The sequence below is a fragment of the Papilio xuthus genome, unplaced genomic scaffold, assembly GCF_000836235.2.
Source record: "Papilio xuthus unplaced genomic scaffold, Pxut_1.1 DF825946.1, whole genome shotgun sequence".
Classification (NCBI taxonomy): Eukaryota; Metazoa; Arthropoda; class Insecta; order Lepidoptera; family Papilionidae; genus Papilio; species Papilio xuthus.
In genome coordinates this window covers 1784185-1803503 of record NW_013532703.1, presented here as the reverse complement: position 1 = coordinate 1803503, position 19319 = coordinate 1784185, and the positions used below count along the sequence as shown (strand labels likewise).

Here is a 19319-nt window from a genome sequence, read left to right as displayed (position 1 = left end):
AAAATTATATTTAATAACTTTACAACATAAGGATTCATTTCTTCGTAATAAAGTCTGTAAATCTAACAAATCAACACTACAAATTTACCAAAAGAAATTTAGAAAAATATTAGACGAACCAAGCGTCGAATATTTTACAGAGAACGAGCGATTTCCCAAATCTTAAAACTAAATTAAGTATATAATATACTTAATATAATACAAAAGTGATATTCAATACATTAACTAAATTAAAATTTTGCTTTAAAAAAATGTTAACCATTTTTATTTATATTTACAACTTATTCTAATAATATAAAATAGTTTAGAAATTCAAAATAAATGTACTTTGAGTAGCTTAATTTGAAAATAACTGTTTAAGATAAATTTATTTTTTCTTAATTGTCTTAATTACGTAAATATTCATACATTGTTTATCAAAGCTAATCATGGGTTTCCACTGTCGATACATGCACAAAATATATTTCACGTTGACTTTATTTTTTTACATATGTATGCAGTGAAAACTCAATATAAAGTCCGTTAGTATATTTTTTACCGTAAAAACTTTTCCATTATTTGTCGAATTCAATGGATATAGGAAATTAATTTTCCACATGTCACTGGCTGACAATATCATATATTTGTTGTCGATGGATTTATTTTGGAAAGTTTGTATTTTAATGAATACAAACATGTCTATTTTTAATAAGTCTGTAATGACAAAGGTATAATTCTGACTAACCTGAAACTACAGTGGTCTGATACAAAATAAACATTTTCAGATAAACGACACGTTCGAAGTCATTATGTTGTATGTTATAGTAGCTTTTGTCTACGAATCTGTCCGCACAGAATTAAAAAAACTTATTTATCATGTGTTCTTCCTGACAATACACTATCTATGTCAAATTTCATCGAGATCCATACAGCAGTTCTGGAGATACCTTCTAACAAACATTCGCATTCATAATATTAGTAAGATTGATCAAACATTTATACGGTTATAAAATAGACATAGCTCGGATTTATATATCGTTATGTTCAAAGATGCTCATAGATTTAGCTAAAAATATTACCTAGACCACTTTAGATCCAGGTTAGCCATTGGTCATTTAATAGAAGTTTCGCCTAAGTCAATATTTAGACGTTATTTTATTGAATGTCTCATTACTTTTGTATTATATAGTTTATTCTTCATTTTGTTTCAGTTAGCACCATTCCTATTTCCCTGGCTGAGAAGGGGATGGATATTTATTTGTCCTATATTTATGGGAATAAGCGATTATTACACAATATAATCCATAAAAGCAAATAATTGATTCTCCAATAATTTTGATTGTAGCTGTTTTTCGTCAGAAATGTGTAATTTTTATAAATTACATATATAGTATATCTTAATAAGATATTTGTTGTTGAAAAAATACCGCAATTTTACATCTAAGTTGTTTATAAGATTTTATTGCTCACAATCACGTAGTCTGCCGTACTTAGTCTGTTAACGATTACTTACTTAGTGTAGATTTTATATTAAATGCAATATAATAGTCGAGACCCTTAGTGATCATTAAAGTCTCTGAGTTAGCAGAAAATTGCTTTCACCCAGTTCATTTTATAATATTGTGCACGGCCCAGGTCAAAGTTATATTGTTTAAAGTTTTTGTTTTCTTTTTGATGGTGACCTTGGTGAAGGTGGTTCAGTCTTCCTACTCTGAAAAATAAAATAAAAACAATTAATTAAATTTTGCTAGTACTTAGTATATTTTATTAAAAAAAACTTACCTCTCTTGTTCTCTTTGCTCTTGGTTCATCAACATCAGGCTTTTCTTTTTCTTTCTCTTTCACTTCTTCTACTTTCTCTTCAGTCTTCTTCTGTGGCTTTTCTTCACTCTTTTTTGGACTCTTTTCACTTTCTTTTTCTGGACTTGGACTTTTTTCTTTTGTCTCTGTTTCTTTTTCTGTTTCCGTATTTTCTGCATTTTCTGTTTGTTCTTTTGTTTCCTCTGTCACAGTTTCTGGTGCTTTCTCTTCTGTGATGTTCTCTTCTGTGTTTGTGTCTTTACTTTCTTCTGGTTTTTCATTTGTCTTGTCTTCTGGAACTTCCTCTGTCTCTTTAGCCTCTGTGTCTTTAGTTTCTTTTTCTTCTACTTGTTGTTTTCTTGACGATTGTCTCTTTAATGGAGGTTTTGCTTGGGTTCCATTAGGTTTCTTTGCTTTAGCTAGAATAAAAAAATAAAAAATTCAATAATGTTCTACTTTAAAATTGACTACTATGTACTATTATTACAAATGGATGGATGTTTGTTACTACGTATATTCAAAATGAGTTTGCGAATTTTGAAGAAATTTGGCATACATGTAGAAAAAAATCTGGAAGAACACATGGGCTATTTATTTGTTTTTTTTTTAATTCCACGCGGACATATTTGCGAATAAAACCTAGTAAGTTATATAGCGAATTGCATACTACATAGTTATTAAAAAATTACTTGGTGTGTTGGTATTCTTCTTTTTAGTGTTGTCATCCTCTGGGACCGGGGTTGCCTCATCCTCTTTAGTTGCAGGTGGAGTTTTCGTTGATAATTGTGTTGGAGCGGTCATCTCTACAATGTAAAATAAATGTTATATGTAACATATTTCAAATACATAAACTGCTGAACGCAGATTTAGTAAGTGGTCTCTATGAGTGTAAATTTAATATGGTAAGAGACAATTGACTAAGTCTAAAGTAAAAGTAATTAAATGAACATACCTATGGGTTCATGGACCATTTCTAACAGTTCATCGGGCGTTAGCTTTGCTGTAACTTTCTTGAACTCCAAAACCCTTTCTGAGAAGTACTCGAAGAACGAGAGGCCGGCTGGTGTTGTGAATAATTCCTAAAAATACATGTAGGTAGATTAGAATTAGTATACATAAGAAAATTGTAAACGTGTCACAAGACTTTAAGATACTTTCATCATCTTACTAGCCTTATCCCACTCACGTGGGGTCAGCGTACAAGTTTTTATGAACCTTAATTTTTACGCCTGCTTGTTGCCGACCCTAGATTTTAAGATGCGTTATGCATCCTTGATAGAAAAAGTTAGTTATTTTCTTATCCATACCAAGCTCTTTATAAAAATAAAATACTATTTCTCTTTTCTACAGCAAGAGTCTACTTCAAACTTTTCTATACGGTCGTGTTATTTCATCCATAGAGTGCAAAGATTAACCTACTTTTGAAGGATACCAGGTCATACTTCAATGGCAACTTTTAACAATGATATAACAGTCATATTATAAACTGACTTTCATATTCTTGTATAGCGTGTCCGCCTGCTTGCGTATCCTCTGAGCCTGCTTGTTGAACTGCAGCGCGGCGCTCTCGCTGAGGTCCCACGAGTTGGTGTTGCCGATGTAAGCTCGCATGCGCTTCACAGTCTCCAAGCATGAAGGATGTTTTAGCAGCATTAGAGGCTTTATATCCAGTTCTGAAAGTTACGGTTTATCCTATGTTTTCATTTAAAGCCAAAATTAACAAAAAAAGGATAAATTTGACTTCTTTAGTTACTTAAAAAATTGTAAGATAAGGCATTAAATAATCAAATAAAATTATATCGGAATTTTTAAAACTTTAGGCTAAAATTCACTTTGTCCATAGAAATTGGATTGGATTGATAACAGCCATGTTTTTGGTGGATGAATGTCCAATGCCGTAGACTCGTCTAGCTAGTTTACTTTTAAAGGAAACTTCTGTTATGCATTAATCATGTTAAGGAGTCAGATCATATAAAATTTACATTACAACATACCCATCAGTTCATCAAGTAGTTTCAAGCAGAGTTCAGTATCGGCTTTCTCCAGACACAGGCAGGTCTTTATCTTGGCGTCCAGTTCAATTAACTTCATTTCCGTCTTCAAGAATTGAACGCGAGATTTCTTCTCCTCTAAAAAGAGTTTTACACATAAAGCGTAAATGATTTGATGCAAAGGAAGGATAAACGCAGAGTAATTTAAAGGTAACTTAATCTGTTCCTTAGTGTAGATTTAACTTACCAAATCTACAATTTGTGACTATGAGACTTTGATTATGGCATTTAGTACTGTAATACGAAAATTTCGTCTTATATTGAAAACATGTTTTTTTTCTAATAAAAACTATAAAGGTTGTTTGTAACAAATAGTACAAAGACACAAACCTGTTTCTCTTTCCTTGTCCAATGTAGCTTTCTCTTCGTCAGTTAAATGTAGATCTGTTACAAGTTGTCCCATCACCGATTGTGGGGTAATTTGTCCCCTTTCTGTTTACAAAATATACATAGTTTTAGACATTATTAGTTAGAATCACTTGACGCGAATGACGTGCTTTCGTTACATAGTCAAGTGTCAGAATGAATAGTGTGGGGACACAAACGTCGATATTTTAGTAAGGCTAGTGTTGAGTCAATACACTGGCTCATTTTCTGTTTTACTTCCTAATAACAGTTATAATAAAATTTAATCGATCGATATGTTAAAAATAGCTAGAAAACTGCAAATTTAAACAACTTTATATTATTTTATTTTATCTCTGTGAATTATAAAATTTAATAATCTTCTTAATATTATAAATGGGAATGTTTGGATTTTTGGATGACTGTTAGAAGGGATCTCTAGAACGGCTTCATGGATTTCACTGAATATGGGCATAGGGTAATAATTATGTTATTTTTAGTTCCACATGGACGGCGTTGCAGCCGACAGCTAATAGTCAAAACATGGCATAGGACCATTTTCGTTATTTAAATATAAAATTAAATTTTCTACAGCTACAATTATCACAACAACCTATTATATACGATAAAATTATAATTCAAGTTACCTAATTGCATTTTAAGGTTGAGCGCGTTAGTAGCTGCTTGCTTGTCCCACTGTAGCCTGCCTGCCTCGTTCTTAAAAGAAGCCGGTCGTGACTGGAACAGCCTGATGCCTACATACTGGCCGTTACTCAGATACGCTATCAGAATATTCTCCTTGTCTGCATCCTCTGTATAAACAATAAATATAATAAGCAAACAATAATGTATTATTTTATTTAATAGCCAAGTAGTCTAATATAATTTACCAATGATTCCAAAGACAAGGACCCTTGGTTTATCGAAATATTTCTTTCTCATATGAGAAATAAATCTACATCATAACCAACCAGTAGTAAACTATGATAATAAATAATTCTATGGTTTTTTACGCAAATTAATACATTCCTTATGTAACAGTTATTTATATTAATAAAATAATGAACTTCATATTGAATACCAATCATTTTATTTTTTTAATTAAGTACAAATTAAATGAAAAAATTAAAGTCCAAAGTTTCAATAGTCATTGTTGCAATCTCATTTTAATAATAAGTTCATTTTCCTTTGAATATATATCCAATATATTTATAACAGTTTCATTAGCTTCGTTTAAAAGATTTTCATCATAAAAATCCACCGCATCATAGTCTGAATATTTTTTCATTAAAACCACAATCACCGAATTCTAAAGACGACGCTATAAAATTTTCATTTTCTTCATTATTTGCTTGAAATAAATTACAAAAATCTTCCATATCATTAGATACCTTATTTTCAAAACTATTACGGTCTAAATTAATATATGAGTTGACAATCGATGATATTGAACATTGTGAAACATTACGACTGAGGGATAGAATATTTTCACTAAAATCACTAATCGGTTGAGAGTTTATTTCCTGAGACATTAATTCTTCGTTATTCAGAACGTTAAGGGATCCTAATATAAGACCACCTAAAGATTTTTCCGATCTCCGTTTATAAGGCGCTGTTACATTGAAATTACTAAGCTTTGTGGATGGTAAATGTTCTGCGGAATCTTTATTTAGCGCATTTTCATTGTCTTCTAAGCAAATATCCATATTGTTAGTTGCAGAATTTTGTTGTTCACTTTGAGAAATAGACGATTCAGGAGTTGCATATATAATGCCATTATCAGTTGTAGTACTAACTTTTTTTAGAGGCGGATTAAATTTTGGTTTGCTACTTTTCTTCTTTTCAAGTTCGTAATCCATTATTACTTAATTTCTCCTAAATCACTGCCCTATAAATACGTCAAAATTTCGCGGTATAAAACTTGTTTTTTTTTTCAGTAGAAAGTCAAAGGCTAGACACATTCAGCCAGTTACATTTACTTTTTTTCCATCTACTTTTTTTTAATTTTGATAAGTGTTTATATATTTTTTAATTTAGCTTCATAACAATTAAAGTTTTTATTATTATTTTTTAATTCATGTTTTAATATTAATTTTTGTTTTAAAAACTTTTAAATTAATTAGGAAAAAAATTACCATTACTTACCGTGTGCAAAGGGTTCTTTCAAATCTTCAAGCTCAGACTGAAACAAGCAGAGTTTGATGTTTATTTTTTAAATGTTTATAAAAATTATGAAACAAATGAAATGTTGAAGTAATTTCAAAAGCCTTGGTTTAAGTATTATTATTGTATGATAAAAAGAAAATAAATTCATATAAACCTGTGAGACAGTGTTAAATAGTTTCGTCTTGTCAATCTTTGCCTTTGTGGCATCAGACTTTGATTTCTCTTTCTCTGGTTCTTTTTCTTTCTCTGGAGGAGGGGATGGGACTCTGCGTTTCTTTGGTGCGGGCGAGGGTAAGGTTGTATTCTCTTCTGTATGTTCATCTATATATCTGGAATGAAATAAATATTTACTATAATTTTTTTCCGAACTAAAACCTTTTTTCCACTATAGCGACGTGCGACTGTAATTAATTAATCGCGCATAGCCTGAGTCGCAGGACTAATCGCTTAGTGTAAAATAGTTCTAATTATAATTTTTGTCCTCATAATTAAGATATGCTGCCTCTTAAATTTACTATGAAATTTAAATTTTATTTTATCCCTGTGTATGGAGGTTTATAAAAATGCAATTTACCTTTTCGGTCGTATTTTTCTACCACTCCTACTTATTATTTCTTCTTCTTTTTTCTCTTCTACATCTTCCTTTTGTTCTTCTTTCTTTGCTTTCCCGCGTGGAGTCTTCGGTTCTTTTATTGGTTTCGCCGGTGTTGCCGCTTTCGTGGATTTGCGACCCTTCTGAATAGATAATTGTTAACTTACTTGATTAATATGAAGTAAAATTAACCTTCTTTTTTTATGTTTAGTTATCATTACCATTACCATATTTAGTTAGAAAATACCGTTATTTCTCATAATATAAATATATCTTTTATGTACAATTTACTTAAATATATAAACCAGATGTGCAGGTGTTATTGACAAACATTTATGTATGTCTTGCTAGCTTTGGCTGGCGATTTTACGTGATTTCGTTACATTACGATACGATAAAGTTGACCAGCCGTTCGACCAACACATCAACCAACTACTCTCCAAACGGACACCGTTTCTGAGACCAACCATCTCATTTAAAATATATCATCTCTGTTTTGGTCTCAGAAATTTTATCATTTTTAATTTGAAATGTCAAATATTTAGCTTTGTAGGTACACAGGTTATATATTAAGGATTATTTTAAAAGTAAACATACATACATGCAAAAAAAAAATATAAAACTAAGATGCAAAATGAACCCAAAGCCTTAGTATGGAATACATTAACAAATAATTTTAGGTGATTTATGAGAAAAACAACCATAATCAGAGTAGATTTACAGTCACTTTATATAGGTTTCCAATACTAAATCTACACTAAGTGGCTCCTTCAGTGACTACTCTGATTAAGGTAGGTAATATGAGTATTGTAATATTAACTTTATATAACAATCACCTTTCCCTCATCAATAACCAGGCCACCGGTCTCATCAGAGTCATCCACACCGGTATCAATTTGACTTGTATTTGTCTGCGGAAAAATATATCTTTTTTTATTTTTCTGCTTTTTTTTGTCTTTGGAACAATTTTTTTTATATTCCCGCGCCAAAATGTTTTTTTTATTTGTCTTCAGCAATGCATCTTTTTAATTTTGCTGGACAGGTTTTTTTTTGCGAAAGAACATTGTTTTTCTACAGATAAAATTAAAATTAATAATTTTATCTTAATAAATATTACTTACTTCTTGCAAAGTGATAACTATTTTAATATTATTGTAAGTTTCCTCAACATATTATTACTTTACCTTTTTAGTAATAACTTTGGCACAAACTGAATTATTCTATGGATTTGTTAAATAACACTATAATCTCAATAGCGCTACATTAAAAACAAATCCAATAATGAAATTAGGTCTTTTTTATCACTATTCAAATATATTAGAGGTATAAAAAATACAGCCTTCTCACTTGTAGCCATGGACTGGCAGGAGAAGGCGCAAGACAGGCGACATTGGCAATCTCTTGTGTCGGAGGCCAAGACCCACTTTGGGTCGATGCACCAGCGGAGTAAGTATAAAAAAATGATGGATAAATAAAATAAGAAGCTAAAATTAAGCTAAATCAAAGATTTCATTCCAATATACTAGAATTCTACTTAATAAAACTAGATAATATTAATAAATTGTTACTATTTCTGCAACTATGAGTTTCCACTGCACAAAAACCTGTACAACAACTAACCTAAAGAATATCCAATGTTTTTTTTTAATAATCGAAAGAGATGATTGTATTTATACAAAGTATTTTAGTAGTGGAAATTCACAATCATTGTCTTATATATTGTGGCAGCTCGGAACAACATACTAGTTGCTTTGTTGAAACTTTTTTTATATTATAAAGTGGTAAATGAGCAGATAGCCTCTTGAATTCGCCGAAATAGCGAAACAACCACTGTCCATGGATCTTTTCAATTGCAGATACATTGCCTATCTTTAATCATCGGAGAAACACACAGAAAGATAATATTTCTCCTTCCTCTACTGATTCCACTTCCCTTTCCCATCAATATTATATAAAAAAGTGCAGGAAGGGAATCATGGACTAAAATTTGGCCACCATCATGCACAAAACTGCCATGTAAGGTGTTATTGGGTATACATTAATGTGGGAGGATACTATGACTATGATGAATACATCTGACCCCGAGTCGCCAAAATATTTAAAAAGACTTATACTGCATTAAGCAGGTTTACATTATGCCAGTACAGTAACATAGTAGCGCTGACTGGTCCGTTGGCTCATAGACGAAAGTGCATATTTTCATTATGCCAGTGAAGAGCGCTACTGTACTGGAATAATGTAAACCACTCATAGCTGTTTGTACTACTAGTGCTACTTACTACAAGATAAACCAAATACATACATCTTCTGTGGCAGTGTCATTTGCAATTGTGGTGTCATCCTCGGTGGCAGCGGATTCATCCATAGTGTCATTAGCAGCGGAATCATTGATTGTGTCATTGACACTTGTGTCTGGTGGTAGCTGTAATTAAAATCAAATATATTACTTAAATAATAAAACAAACTACTATGATAAAATAGTAATTTTTAAATTATGATAGTTTGACTATGGTCTTTATTATTCAAATTTGTGTGCACTTTTCTGTACAGCCAAAGGATTAGCGTAAAATGGATAAAAAAAATAACTCAATTATTGAGTCATTGGCCCAACGATCATCAGTGAGAAATTAAGATTACAAAGAAACCTCTATAAGAGATAAAAATATTGCGGTCCCTTGAACTCTTACTTATATGTACATACTGTATATATTTTATTACATTATTAAGTTCTAATTTTTTTCTTAAATATATTATAAAAAAATATTTACCAATGCTATCCCAACAACCTCTTCCACAGGCACATTATTTGCAAAATCATGTTCAATCTGTTTAACACCAAGGTTGAAGTCTTTCCTTTTCACAGTTTTAGTTAGAAATTTATCTTTATTCTCTGCATAGTCAAATATCATATTTGGTGGTAGATTAGCTCTGAAAGATATAAAAAACAACAGTTTTACTATACTACAGAGAAACTTTTATTGTCATATTATTTTTATATTTAAACTAGCTAGCACAACACCGTCCGTGTGGAGTAAAAAAATCTTAATAAGTAGCCTATGTGTTCTTCCAGAACATGTTCTACGTATATGCCAAATTTCATCAGAATCCATGCAGCTGTCCTGTAGGTATCTTCTAACAAACATCCATCCATCTATCCAAACATTAGCATATATAAAAATACCCATTTTAACAAAATTTTGCTATAAAATACTTTTAAAAAACAATCCATTCAGTTCCATTTGAAACCTTTTTTTTAATCTAATAAGAATCCTTATATTTCTATTAACAGATTTAATATATTAATTTCTTTTAGTATATTCTTGGTGTCATTATAAAATGATATTAATATTCAGCAAGAGTAAAGTTAAACAGGAGAAGCAATATTTCAATAATTTAAATTTATTCATACAAACTTACGTTTCTCCGGTTCCATAGAAATATACAAAATACTTTTTGCCATTCAATCTTTGTACCTGAAATGTGAAAACTTAAATTATAATGTGCCAATAAATAAACTAACATGTAAGTTCAAACAATTTTCTCATAGCTATAATAAACAAAAGAAATGAGAAGAAAAACTTTCTTATTCGATTCTTTACTCCGATACTTCCGGCATTGTATAAAAATATGTAATGAGATAAGAAAATAGGTTACACAATTTACATAACGTTTGGATCGTATTATCGGTTATTTTTATAGTTGTATAAGAAAATAACTATAAAGTGTCTTTATGTGGTATAGTTGTAACTAATCATAATAATAAGTATATAATAAAAAGCAACAAGCATCCAATTTTTGTGAAAGCGTCGGGCATGATGTCTTCCCGCGCAAAGGCTCATGAACATTACACTAATGTCGGGTAAATACAACTTTTAAATATTCAGTATTAAATTTGTACTTACACGAGCTGGCCATGCTGGATATCCTTTTACTTTGGCAAATATAAAGTCTCCGGATTTGTATTCTCTAACTTTTTTACCCATTTTCATGTAATGCCGCTACACTCTGTATTCCTGGCGACTACTGTCTGTTTCTTCAGATGTACTAAAACACAGCGTTTAACATTCGTTTTTATTATCAAACGCTAGATAGATGTAATGGTTTCTTACTTAAATTATTTTTTTGGTTGTACTCATAATATAAGTGGACACAAAGATAACAAATAACCTTAAAAGATTTCTTACCGCGGCAACGAAATGACGGAAAGAAAAGAAATAAACATGGCGTTTTGTGTGTGTTGCTAGTTGCTATTAAATGATAAAGAGTTTTTGTTTTGATTAAGTACTGACTCTTTTTGATTTTATTTTTCATTTAAGTATTTCGAAATAAACACTTGCTTTAACAAAACCTTTTTAACATGCAAATTAAGTAAAGTTACTCATTTTCAAAAACGCAGGTGTATGCTACTTAACTTGAAATAATTTGAGACAAAAGTCTATCATTTTACAATTACAATATTTTTTTGATTATAAGGCTTATATAATATAAAACGTTAAAAGTTTTTTTACGAAATGTAAAAGTTTACCCAACAAAATGTAAAAACATTGTTGCAAACTCGAAGTCTCGCAGACCATACATTTTTTTTTACACGAATTAATAAATAGCATCTAGCAACACAGTTACTTTGATCGGTCGTGTCAGACGGATGCTTCGGGCGAGCATTTTCGCGTAAACTAATTGATTTCTTCTAATTAAATTACAGTGAATCATTGTGTTAGCGATGCAAAAGTGATGTGAGCCATGCTTATTCATTTTGTGCAAAAATTGTTAATATTGAAGCCAAAATAGGGGGTGTAACGGGGAAACAAAAATGGCTTCGGGAGACAGCGATCACATAGAAGTAATGGATAGTACAGTGACTAAAAAGACGGATGCTGGACAGGCAGGCGCAGAGGATGATGGTAATATTACTTCTTATTAATATAACTAATGAAGATACCAATATGACTCTTCTTTTCCTACTATTACGGCCATACCGCGACCCATTTTCTTTATTCGTATTAAGTTCATTTTTTCTTTTTTCAGATCGCGATAGGACTTCAATTGCTGAGAAAAATGTACTTTACGATGTAAGTAAACTAGTTATATGTTTTACGCATATTTTCATTCATGTTTCGAGCAGTACCATAAGTAGGGAGAAAGTTGTGAATACGCCTAACAATTAATATGCGAGTCTCATTACCATTAAAACGTATACAATATACAGAGTGAGAAATTCAAATATCATAAGAATAAATTTATGTTCTCTCTATAACTTGTTACATTGTCCTTATAATTATGTAAATGTACTTGACTAGTTTTTTTATGATAGATATACATTATTGCAAATATTTTGTTCCTTGTAATTTCAAATTGTAAATGCAAATTATATGAAATTTCACCAGATGTTATTCTGTTTTCTTTAACTGAATTAATTCTTTTATCTATTTAATTGGTTCACTTAATAAAATTCATAAAATCCTAAGTCTATATTAAATGAGTATGACAAGTGTTCAGAAGCGTAAAGACCTTAATTCCTTGTCATTGCTGAGGATGTATAATAATTATTATTTTATATTACAAATTCACAAAATGTTGCTGGTGTCTTTCTTATGGGGTAGTAGTTGCCAATTGCATTACCAAACTCAAGTATAACTGAAAATATTAACATAACCTTGGATCTCCGGCTTAGATGTTTTGAATTTCCATTAACTGGTTTTCTTGGTTATAAAGCTCATTATCATTGGTTTTTATTTTAATTACCTGTTCATGATATTGAGTAGAAACACATGTTACATAATGCATATTTCCTTGTGTAGTCATTAACTACTTTTAAATAGCTTGGTTTATCTTCCTTATTTACATTTCCAGTTCTATTTAGTATTCATACTTATCTACAAAAAGTGTTGTAATAAATATGATGAGTGTGAATAAGTTTAATGATGTACCCAAAAGTATAGACAATAATCATCTTAATTTATTCAAAATTTTATTTATTAATTTATTTATTTGTATAGGCATTGGAGCATAAAACTTCCTTAAAACAAAATACTTTTACAAACATATTATACAACAAAAAAAAATGGAAAAAAAATCCTTCTTGATTCAATATTCCAATTTTAAGTCAATTTACATTTAAAATATCGCTCGAGGTATTTGTTTCATTTAAGGATGATATTATAATAAAGTTATCTTAAATTTGTAGGTGTCATAAGTCAAGTAATTTGACTTATAACCTTAAAATCTGTAAACATAAATAAAAGTCAATGAGATCATGCTAATATATATAAGCATGTTATTAATTTTTGTGTTGATAAGCTTTATCTTACATTCACTGAGAGTTATCTGTGTAAGCCAAAATCATCTGATAACGGTGCTCAGCCGATTGTTGTGGGTCAGCGCACTATGTAAATATGGTCTTGTAGATGGACAATATTTTACTCATTTCCTGAGACATGTTCCGCACATCTTATTTTAAAATTATAATAAAATAACTATGTGAATAATAAAGTGAGTTTTTGGATTTAATAAAAATATAACTCGAAAAATTATTTTTATATGCATAGTCCATCAATTGTATGCGTAATGATTTTTTATGTAGGTCTCAGTTAATTTAGCGTCATTTGGTTTTTGTTTGGGAGATTTTGCATAACATATTTTTAGTTTGTTGAATGTGATATTATACATTGATGTGAGTGACAAGTGAGAACACGAATTTTAACATATAATTATATTACTTTGGTAAACTCTTGGAGAAATTATACTAGACACTTGTTTTTTTTTCTTATACCGTTTTTTAGATTCCATCAACAACTGTATTTTAATATTATATTGATTAATTTATGTCCCGTATTTTTAAGGTTTATGGCTACCACCAGTCTCGAGGCGTGAGTCATGCTCCTTCCGACAATACCGCCTTTAGTTATGACCTTTCCGAGTCAGGATTGGCCTGTTGCCAGCTGATCTCATCCCCTCTCTATTGTATATTACACTTACATGTTAGTATAATAAAGAATAAAATCTTATTCTGCCATAGATGATGAGAATTTAGTATAGAACGCGTGATAGCACGTCATCAGAAGACCTTCCAGAAGACTTCGCGAAATAAATCTTTTCGTACTTGATGATCTTGAACAACACTAAAGACGGGAAGTATTACATTCTAAAACTTTTCCGTGATATTCTGTGATGTCGTGATATTTCCCGGGCCAGAGTTCCACCATTATGAATAATTACTATAACCATCTGATAAGCATATGAATCAAAAGATAGCTTTAGATGGTCTTATCGCTAGATTTTATTTAATGATAAAGGGCAAACATACAGCGTGTTGCACAATTTAGAGAGTAGGCGTTATAACTCCAGAAAGGCATTTGGCCTGACGCCCAGTCTTATTCGATCTGTCTCCTCCAACCAGGAAGAGTTTCTTCGAAAATGAATTATTCAAATATTAAATGGACATCCACTATATTTGATTATTTGAAATCTATACATAAAAGTTGTTGCTTGGATAGGTTTTGAATTGCTATTTGTATGCCCAACGTTCGTATTAAGGGCAGGCAGTGATAGACTGACCTAGATGTCCGGCGGTTCTGAACGAGTTTTAACTTTTATTTTCTATGTGACATGTGTACGTAATAACAAAGGTTCTATGGTAGATAAGAGGTGTGCGACCTCTTTATAATAAAAAAGTAACGTATAATATTCTCCCGTCAAAATAGGTCCGAAGACATCCTGGAACAATCGCGTCTTACAGATAGACCGAGGGATATTTTTTTTCTTCCCGATACATTTTTAAGAACCTCATACTATCTGTCAACCCTCTCATTTTCTTTGAAATAGAAATCAAAGATGACTATTTTTTTGCACGTGTTAGGAAAGATGACCTAAACCTTAGGTTACCATATCATGTTTAAGTAATAATTTTTTAAAAATAAATTCAATTCCCTACCACATATTTACAGTTACACTTGAAGTTATTTACCGACATTTTTTATTGAAAGTAATTAAAATTAATTAACGGTTTTTGCTTCTACATAATATATGGAAAAAAACCATGGATTTTTCTGTGTTTACTTCCGTAATGTTATGTTGTTATTTTGCTGCGAAATGAAATAGTGTTTCGAAATGAAATAATTCTAGAACATTCGTGAATCATTGCAGTGCGAATCTGTGGGAAGGTTCACAGTCGTAACTGTTATGTTCATTACCCCCGTTTGAAAGCGTTCATGTGTTGTAGTGACATACTATTATGATCACTAAGGCAGCCTTTCTCATACAATATCTACACTAAGGGGCTCCAGTGCTCACTTTTAGCGAATTCTTATAATGAATATAATGAACCGGTCATTACTGACCTACCATATTCAAATCAACTTATTCTTGTCTTTAATTACTGGTCATTTCCGATATTAATAACGTTACCCGGAATATATCCGTTAAGTAATAAGCGTCAATAAGCTGTATTATCTAGAAACTTAAGGAACCGTTCATACAGTATGAATGTTATAAATGCGAATGTTTCAATGGATGGATGTTTGTTTAAAGGAATCTCCAGAACGGCTGTATTGATCTTGCTAAAATTTGGCATAGATGGAAGAACACGCAGTCTATTAAGTATTTTTTTAATACCGCGCGAACGGAGTCGCAACATCTAGAAGCAGATAAAATTTAACTTTGTTCTATTTTAACACGTATTTTTCAGTATAATGATGGTAAATATTGCGTCCTCGTTTGAGATGGTATTTAAGATCTAAAGGTTATTTGTATGACATTGCATATATAATTAAAAAAGTCTATTGTGAATATCTTTGTTAAATTTAAAAATATTTTATTATATTTAATAAAACCAGTCTTAGTTTTTATAACATATCTACTTATGCATAACCATTTATCAATGCATATTTTAATAAACTGAGGTACAGTCGGGTTGTGTGGTTATCGTGTTCTAACGTAAAAATTATAGTAGTAATGCTAGTAACGGAATAGTGTAGTGAATTTACTAATTAAGATTCTACTAATGTGTACTAGAATTAGTGTTTTATTGATAATTTAGTTGTTTAGTTAAACAAGTGTAGTTTTTATACTTGTGATTATGTTAACAGTGTTGAGAATGACTTCTAAATAAATACAAGTAAGTTTGTTTTTTCGTTCAGTGAACTCTATACTAATGTTATAAAGCGGAAGAGTTTTTTTTTGTTTGTTGTGTTTAAACGCGCTAATCTACGGAAACAACAGGTCCGATTTGAAAAATTCTTTCTTTGTTGGATAGTCCATTTATAGAGGAAGGCTTTAGGCTATATAACGTTACGCTGCGACTAATAGTCTTTTTTTAATTCCGCGCGGATGGTGTCGCGGTCGACAGCTAGTAATTAATAACTTCGTTGCTGTTTCGTTCATTCAAATCCACAACTTTTGTTTTACCTGCTCCTTTTCCTCGTTAATTAATGTTATTTTTTATCTTAACTTTTTTATATACGAGTGATGTATTTTTAATTGTGTTTATTTTATTTTAGTTGTACAGTGTTCTTACGGTAACAATGGTCTATAACTTTTTTGTTATAAGGACCTCGATTCCCGACACCAATGTATTTTGGAAGCAAACTAAACTGGGATGGATGGGTGGATGTTTGTTTGAAGGTATCTCTGAAACTGTTCAATGGATCTTGATGATATTTGTCATAGATGTAGAACTTAGTCTTAAAGAACACATAGGCTACAATTTTTTTTAATACCGCGCGGACAGAGTAACTCCTAGACATTAATATGGATAATTCAACTTAGACAAAATTTAATTCATCTGTGATAAGTGTGTGATTAAAAGGTTATTAAAATCATGACACTGACACTGATTTGTGTTTTGTTAAGATCCGTCTTAATGGTGTCAGTGCCATTCTAAGTTCTAAACCAACTATCCCACGGTACGTATTGTTTGAAATTCGAAATTTTGAAAATGAAATTAAACTATTTTAACGTATATTTGTGCTATTATCTCAGATATTATTATCGTAATTAGGATATTAAGACCAAGGTACATATATAGCGAGTAGAGGATTTGGAGGAGGAGGTTCATTAATTAAAATATTAAATCATAAATACTTGAAATTAGATTATACAACTTTCTTTTATTCAACTACCAGCTGTCGCCGACGACTCCGTCCGCGCGAAATTAAAAAAAAATTATTAGCCTATGTATTCTTTCAGACTATGTTCTACATCTATGCCAAATTTCAGCGAGATCCATCTAAACATTCGCATTAATAATATTATAATAGTAACATTAATAACAATAAACAAAGTAAAGATATAGTATTATTTATATTATACGCTAATTTTAACAGTTAATTAAAAGTCGTTGTCGTGTTGGGAAATGAAACATCCGTTAATTTGTACTGTGACGTCATTCAGGTAGGCTATTGTTTTTCATATGAACGCTATACATTGATGTAGCCGAGCCATACGAGTTATGGTTGCTATTAATACTGCTTTAAGTTATGTATATTTTGTAGTTTTTTAATGCTTATACAATGGAACCTGGGTATGCGTGGTTATGGGTTCTCTCTTACCAGAGTTTCTCGCTTGTTTAGTTAGTCCGTAGGGATCGTTACTTATTGACTCGCTTAACTAGGTTCATAAGAAATGTTTAATTTTTGACAAATTCCATAGCGAAAATAAAAAGCGTAATATCGACATGAATTTAAAAAATGTATACACTTAACTTTTAGGAGAATATATATAAGTGAGTGCATGTAATGTTTCTGTGTAAAAATCTGCCAAATTCAAGAATCATTATTCAAGTTTATTTTTAAAGAACATTTTCAACTTAGTAGAGTCTATTCGAAATGATTTACGCTATTTATTGTAATTGTTAAGTAACGACGTCACATTTCGTACCGAAACTCTGACATTAAAAGATACAACGCGCTCCGTGAAGCGAGGTGAAGGTTAGAGGAAAGAGTGGTTTGTATCAAAGGGGAAATATTACAGCTGTTAAGGCATCGGGTAATTTCGTGGAATATTAAGTAAAAACGCCCCTCCTACTCAGATATTTTTGTTAAAGTAGGCACCAGATAACAAAATGTTCTCCTAATATTAATTGTCTTCTTACTTTTATAAATGCGAAAGTTTAGATGGATCGATGGATGTATGTTAGAATGTTTCACCGGAACGATTTAACGGATCTCGATGAATTTCGCACAGATATAGAACCTAGTCTGGAAGAACACATTGGCTACTTATTAGGTTTTTTTTAATTCAGCGCGGACATAGTCGCGGGTGACAGCTAGTTATGACATAATGCATTCAAAATATCTTGAATTATGTGAATGTCTTCTACTTAGTAAGGAAATAATCTGTTCAGTAAATAGTCCTCTCTGCATTATTTGTTGAAGCTTTATCCCACCAACAAAATATTTACTTTTGCCAATGTTTGTTTCATTCCATAAATGTAATAAAGTATTTTTAATAAGATAAATGTAATGAAGTAATACCATAAGATTTTTTTTAAAGAGAAGAGGACAAACGAGCAGCGGGATCCCACATCATCTATTACTGATCTAGAACAAAGTCAGGTGAACATTTAAAGTGTTAAGTTTTTTTTAAATTCCGCGTACGGAGTGGCGGACGACAGCTATGTAAAATAAAAACCATATTGTTCTTATTCTCTAAATTGTTCTCCAAAACATGATTTCTGAGAAAAATTACAATTCACAAAAACATCTATAGCGTTGTTGCGCCCCTCGCCAAAAATGGGGAGAGAGTTCGTTGACCTGCCGAATTCACGGAGAGGACGGCCATTGTATGTGGTAGGGTGTATTGCCCCGTGATAGAACACGTATACGTAGATATTGCGTTACGTGACATTTTACGAGTATGTCGCCTATAACTGATAATTTACCCCAAAAGAAATATTTAATACTTCAATAGTGTTCTTTGTTGTTTCATTTGTTTTTAATATATGATTAGTAAAAGACTATTCAAGTACGTCACGTCAAGTTACGTTTGTGTTGATATTTGTGGTCAATAAATGTTCCTTTTACCCTAACTGTGTACGATTAAGATTAATAATTCTATTGACCCCAAATAATGTACAATTAATACGTAAGCTGCATTAATTGTATTGTAAATAAGAATATAAACACACACACGCACGCACACAAACAAACAAATAAAGTCATTACGAATACAAACGAAACAAAGTCGGAACGACTGCGGAACAAATTATTTCGGTGAAGTTTTGGTTCTGCTAAAGTTTTTAATAAAATTTATTTTAACTCAACAATGAATTAAACTAACTCGGTTCAGTCTTAACTAGAGTTTCGACTATTGAAGTACTGGTATATAATCATCCCTTTCATCTGTTTGAGAAAAATAGAGATAACAATAGTGTCACGTCACTGAAAGTTAAC

At 31.1% G+C, this 19319-nt stretch overlaps 2 protein-coding genes across 11 annotated transcripts in view; one reads left to right on the top strand and one right to left on the bottom strand.

Annotated features, from left to right (window-relative positions):
• Nucleotides 1–328: 328 nt before the first annotated feature.
• On the bottom strand, nt 329–11189 carry LOC106124601 (JIL-1 anchoring and stabilizing protein). Its single transcript, XM_013321445.1, has 17 exons — nt 11118–11189; nt 10836–10977; nt 10351–10406; nt 9702–9861; nt 9236–9355; nt 7770–7844; nt 6916–7076; nt 6496–6670; nt 6321–6357; nt 4823–4987; nt 4161–4262; nt 3774–3908; nt 3271–3452; nt 2732–2858; nt 2469–2582; nt 1762–2198; nt 329–1690 (listed from the first exon to the last, which is right to left on the bottom strand). The coding sequence occupies exons 2-17, from the start codon at nt 10914–10916 to the stop codon at nt 1631–1633; spliced, it is 2187 nt and encodes a 728-aa protein (XP_013176899.1). The 5' UTR covers nt 10917–10977; nt 11118–11189; the 3' UTR covers nt 329–1630.
• Nucleotides 11190–11543: 354 nt separating this feature from the next.
• LOC106124422 (Phosphatidylinositol 4-phosphate 5-kinase 59B) overlaps nt 11544–19319 on the top strand; it is a 53656-nt gene continuing 45880 nt past the window's right edge. For all 10 annotated transcript variants that reach the window (XM_013321076.1, XM_013321078.1, XM_013321077.1 and 7 more), the window contains exons 1-2: nt 11544–11834; nt 11959–12002. In XM_013321076.1, coding sequence (XP_013176530.1) covers nt 11744–11834; nt 11959–12002 — 135 coding nt within the window. In that variant the 5' untranslated portion in view covers nt 11544–11743. The remainder of the gene's footprint in view (nt 11835–11958; nt 12003–19319) is intronic.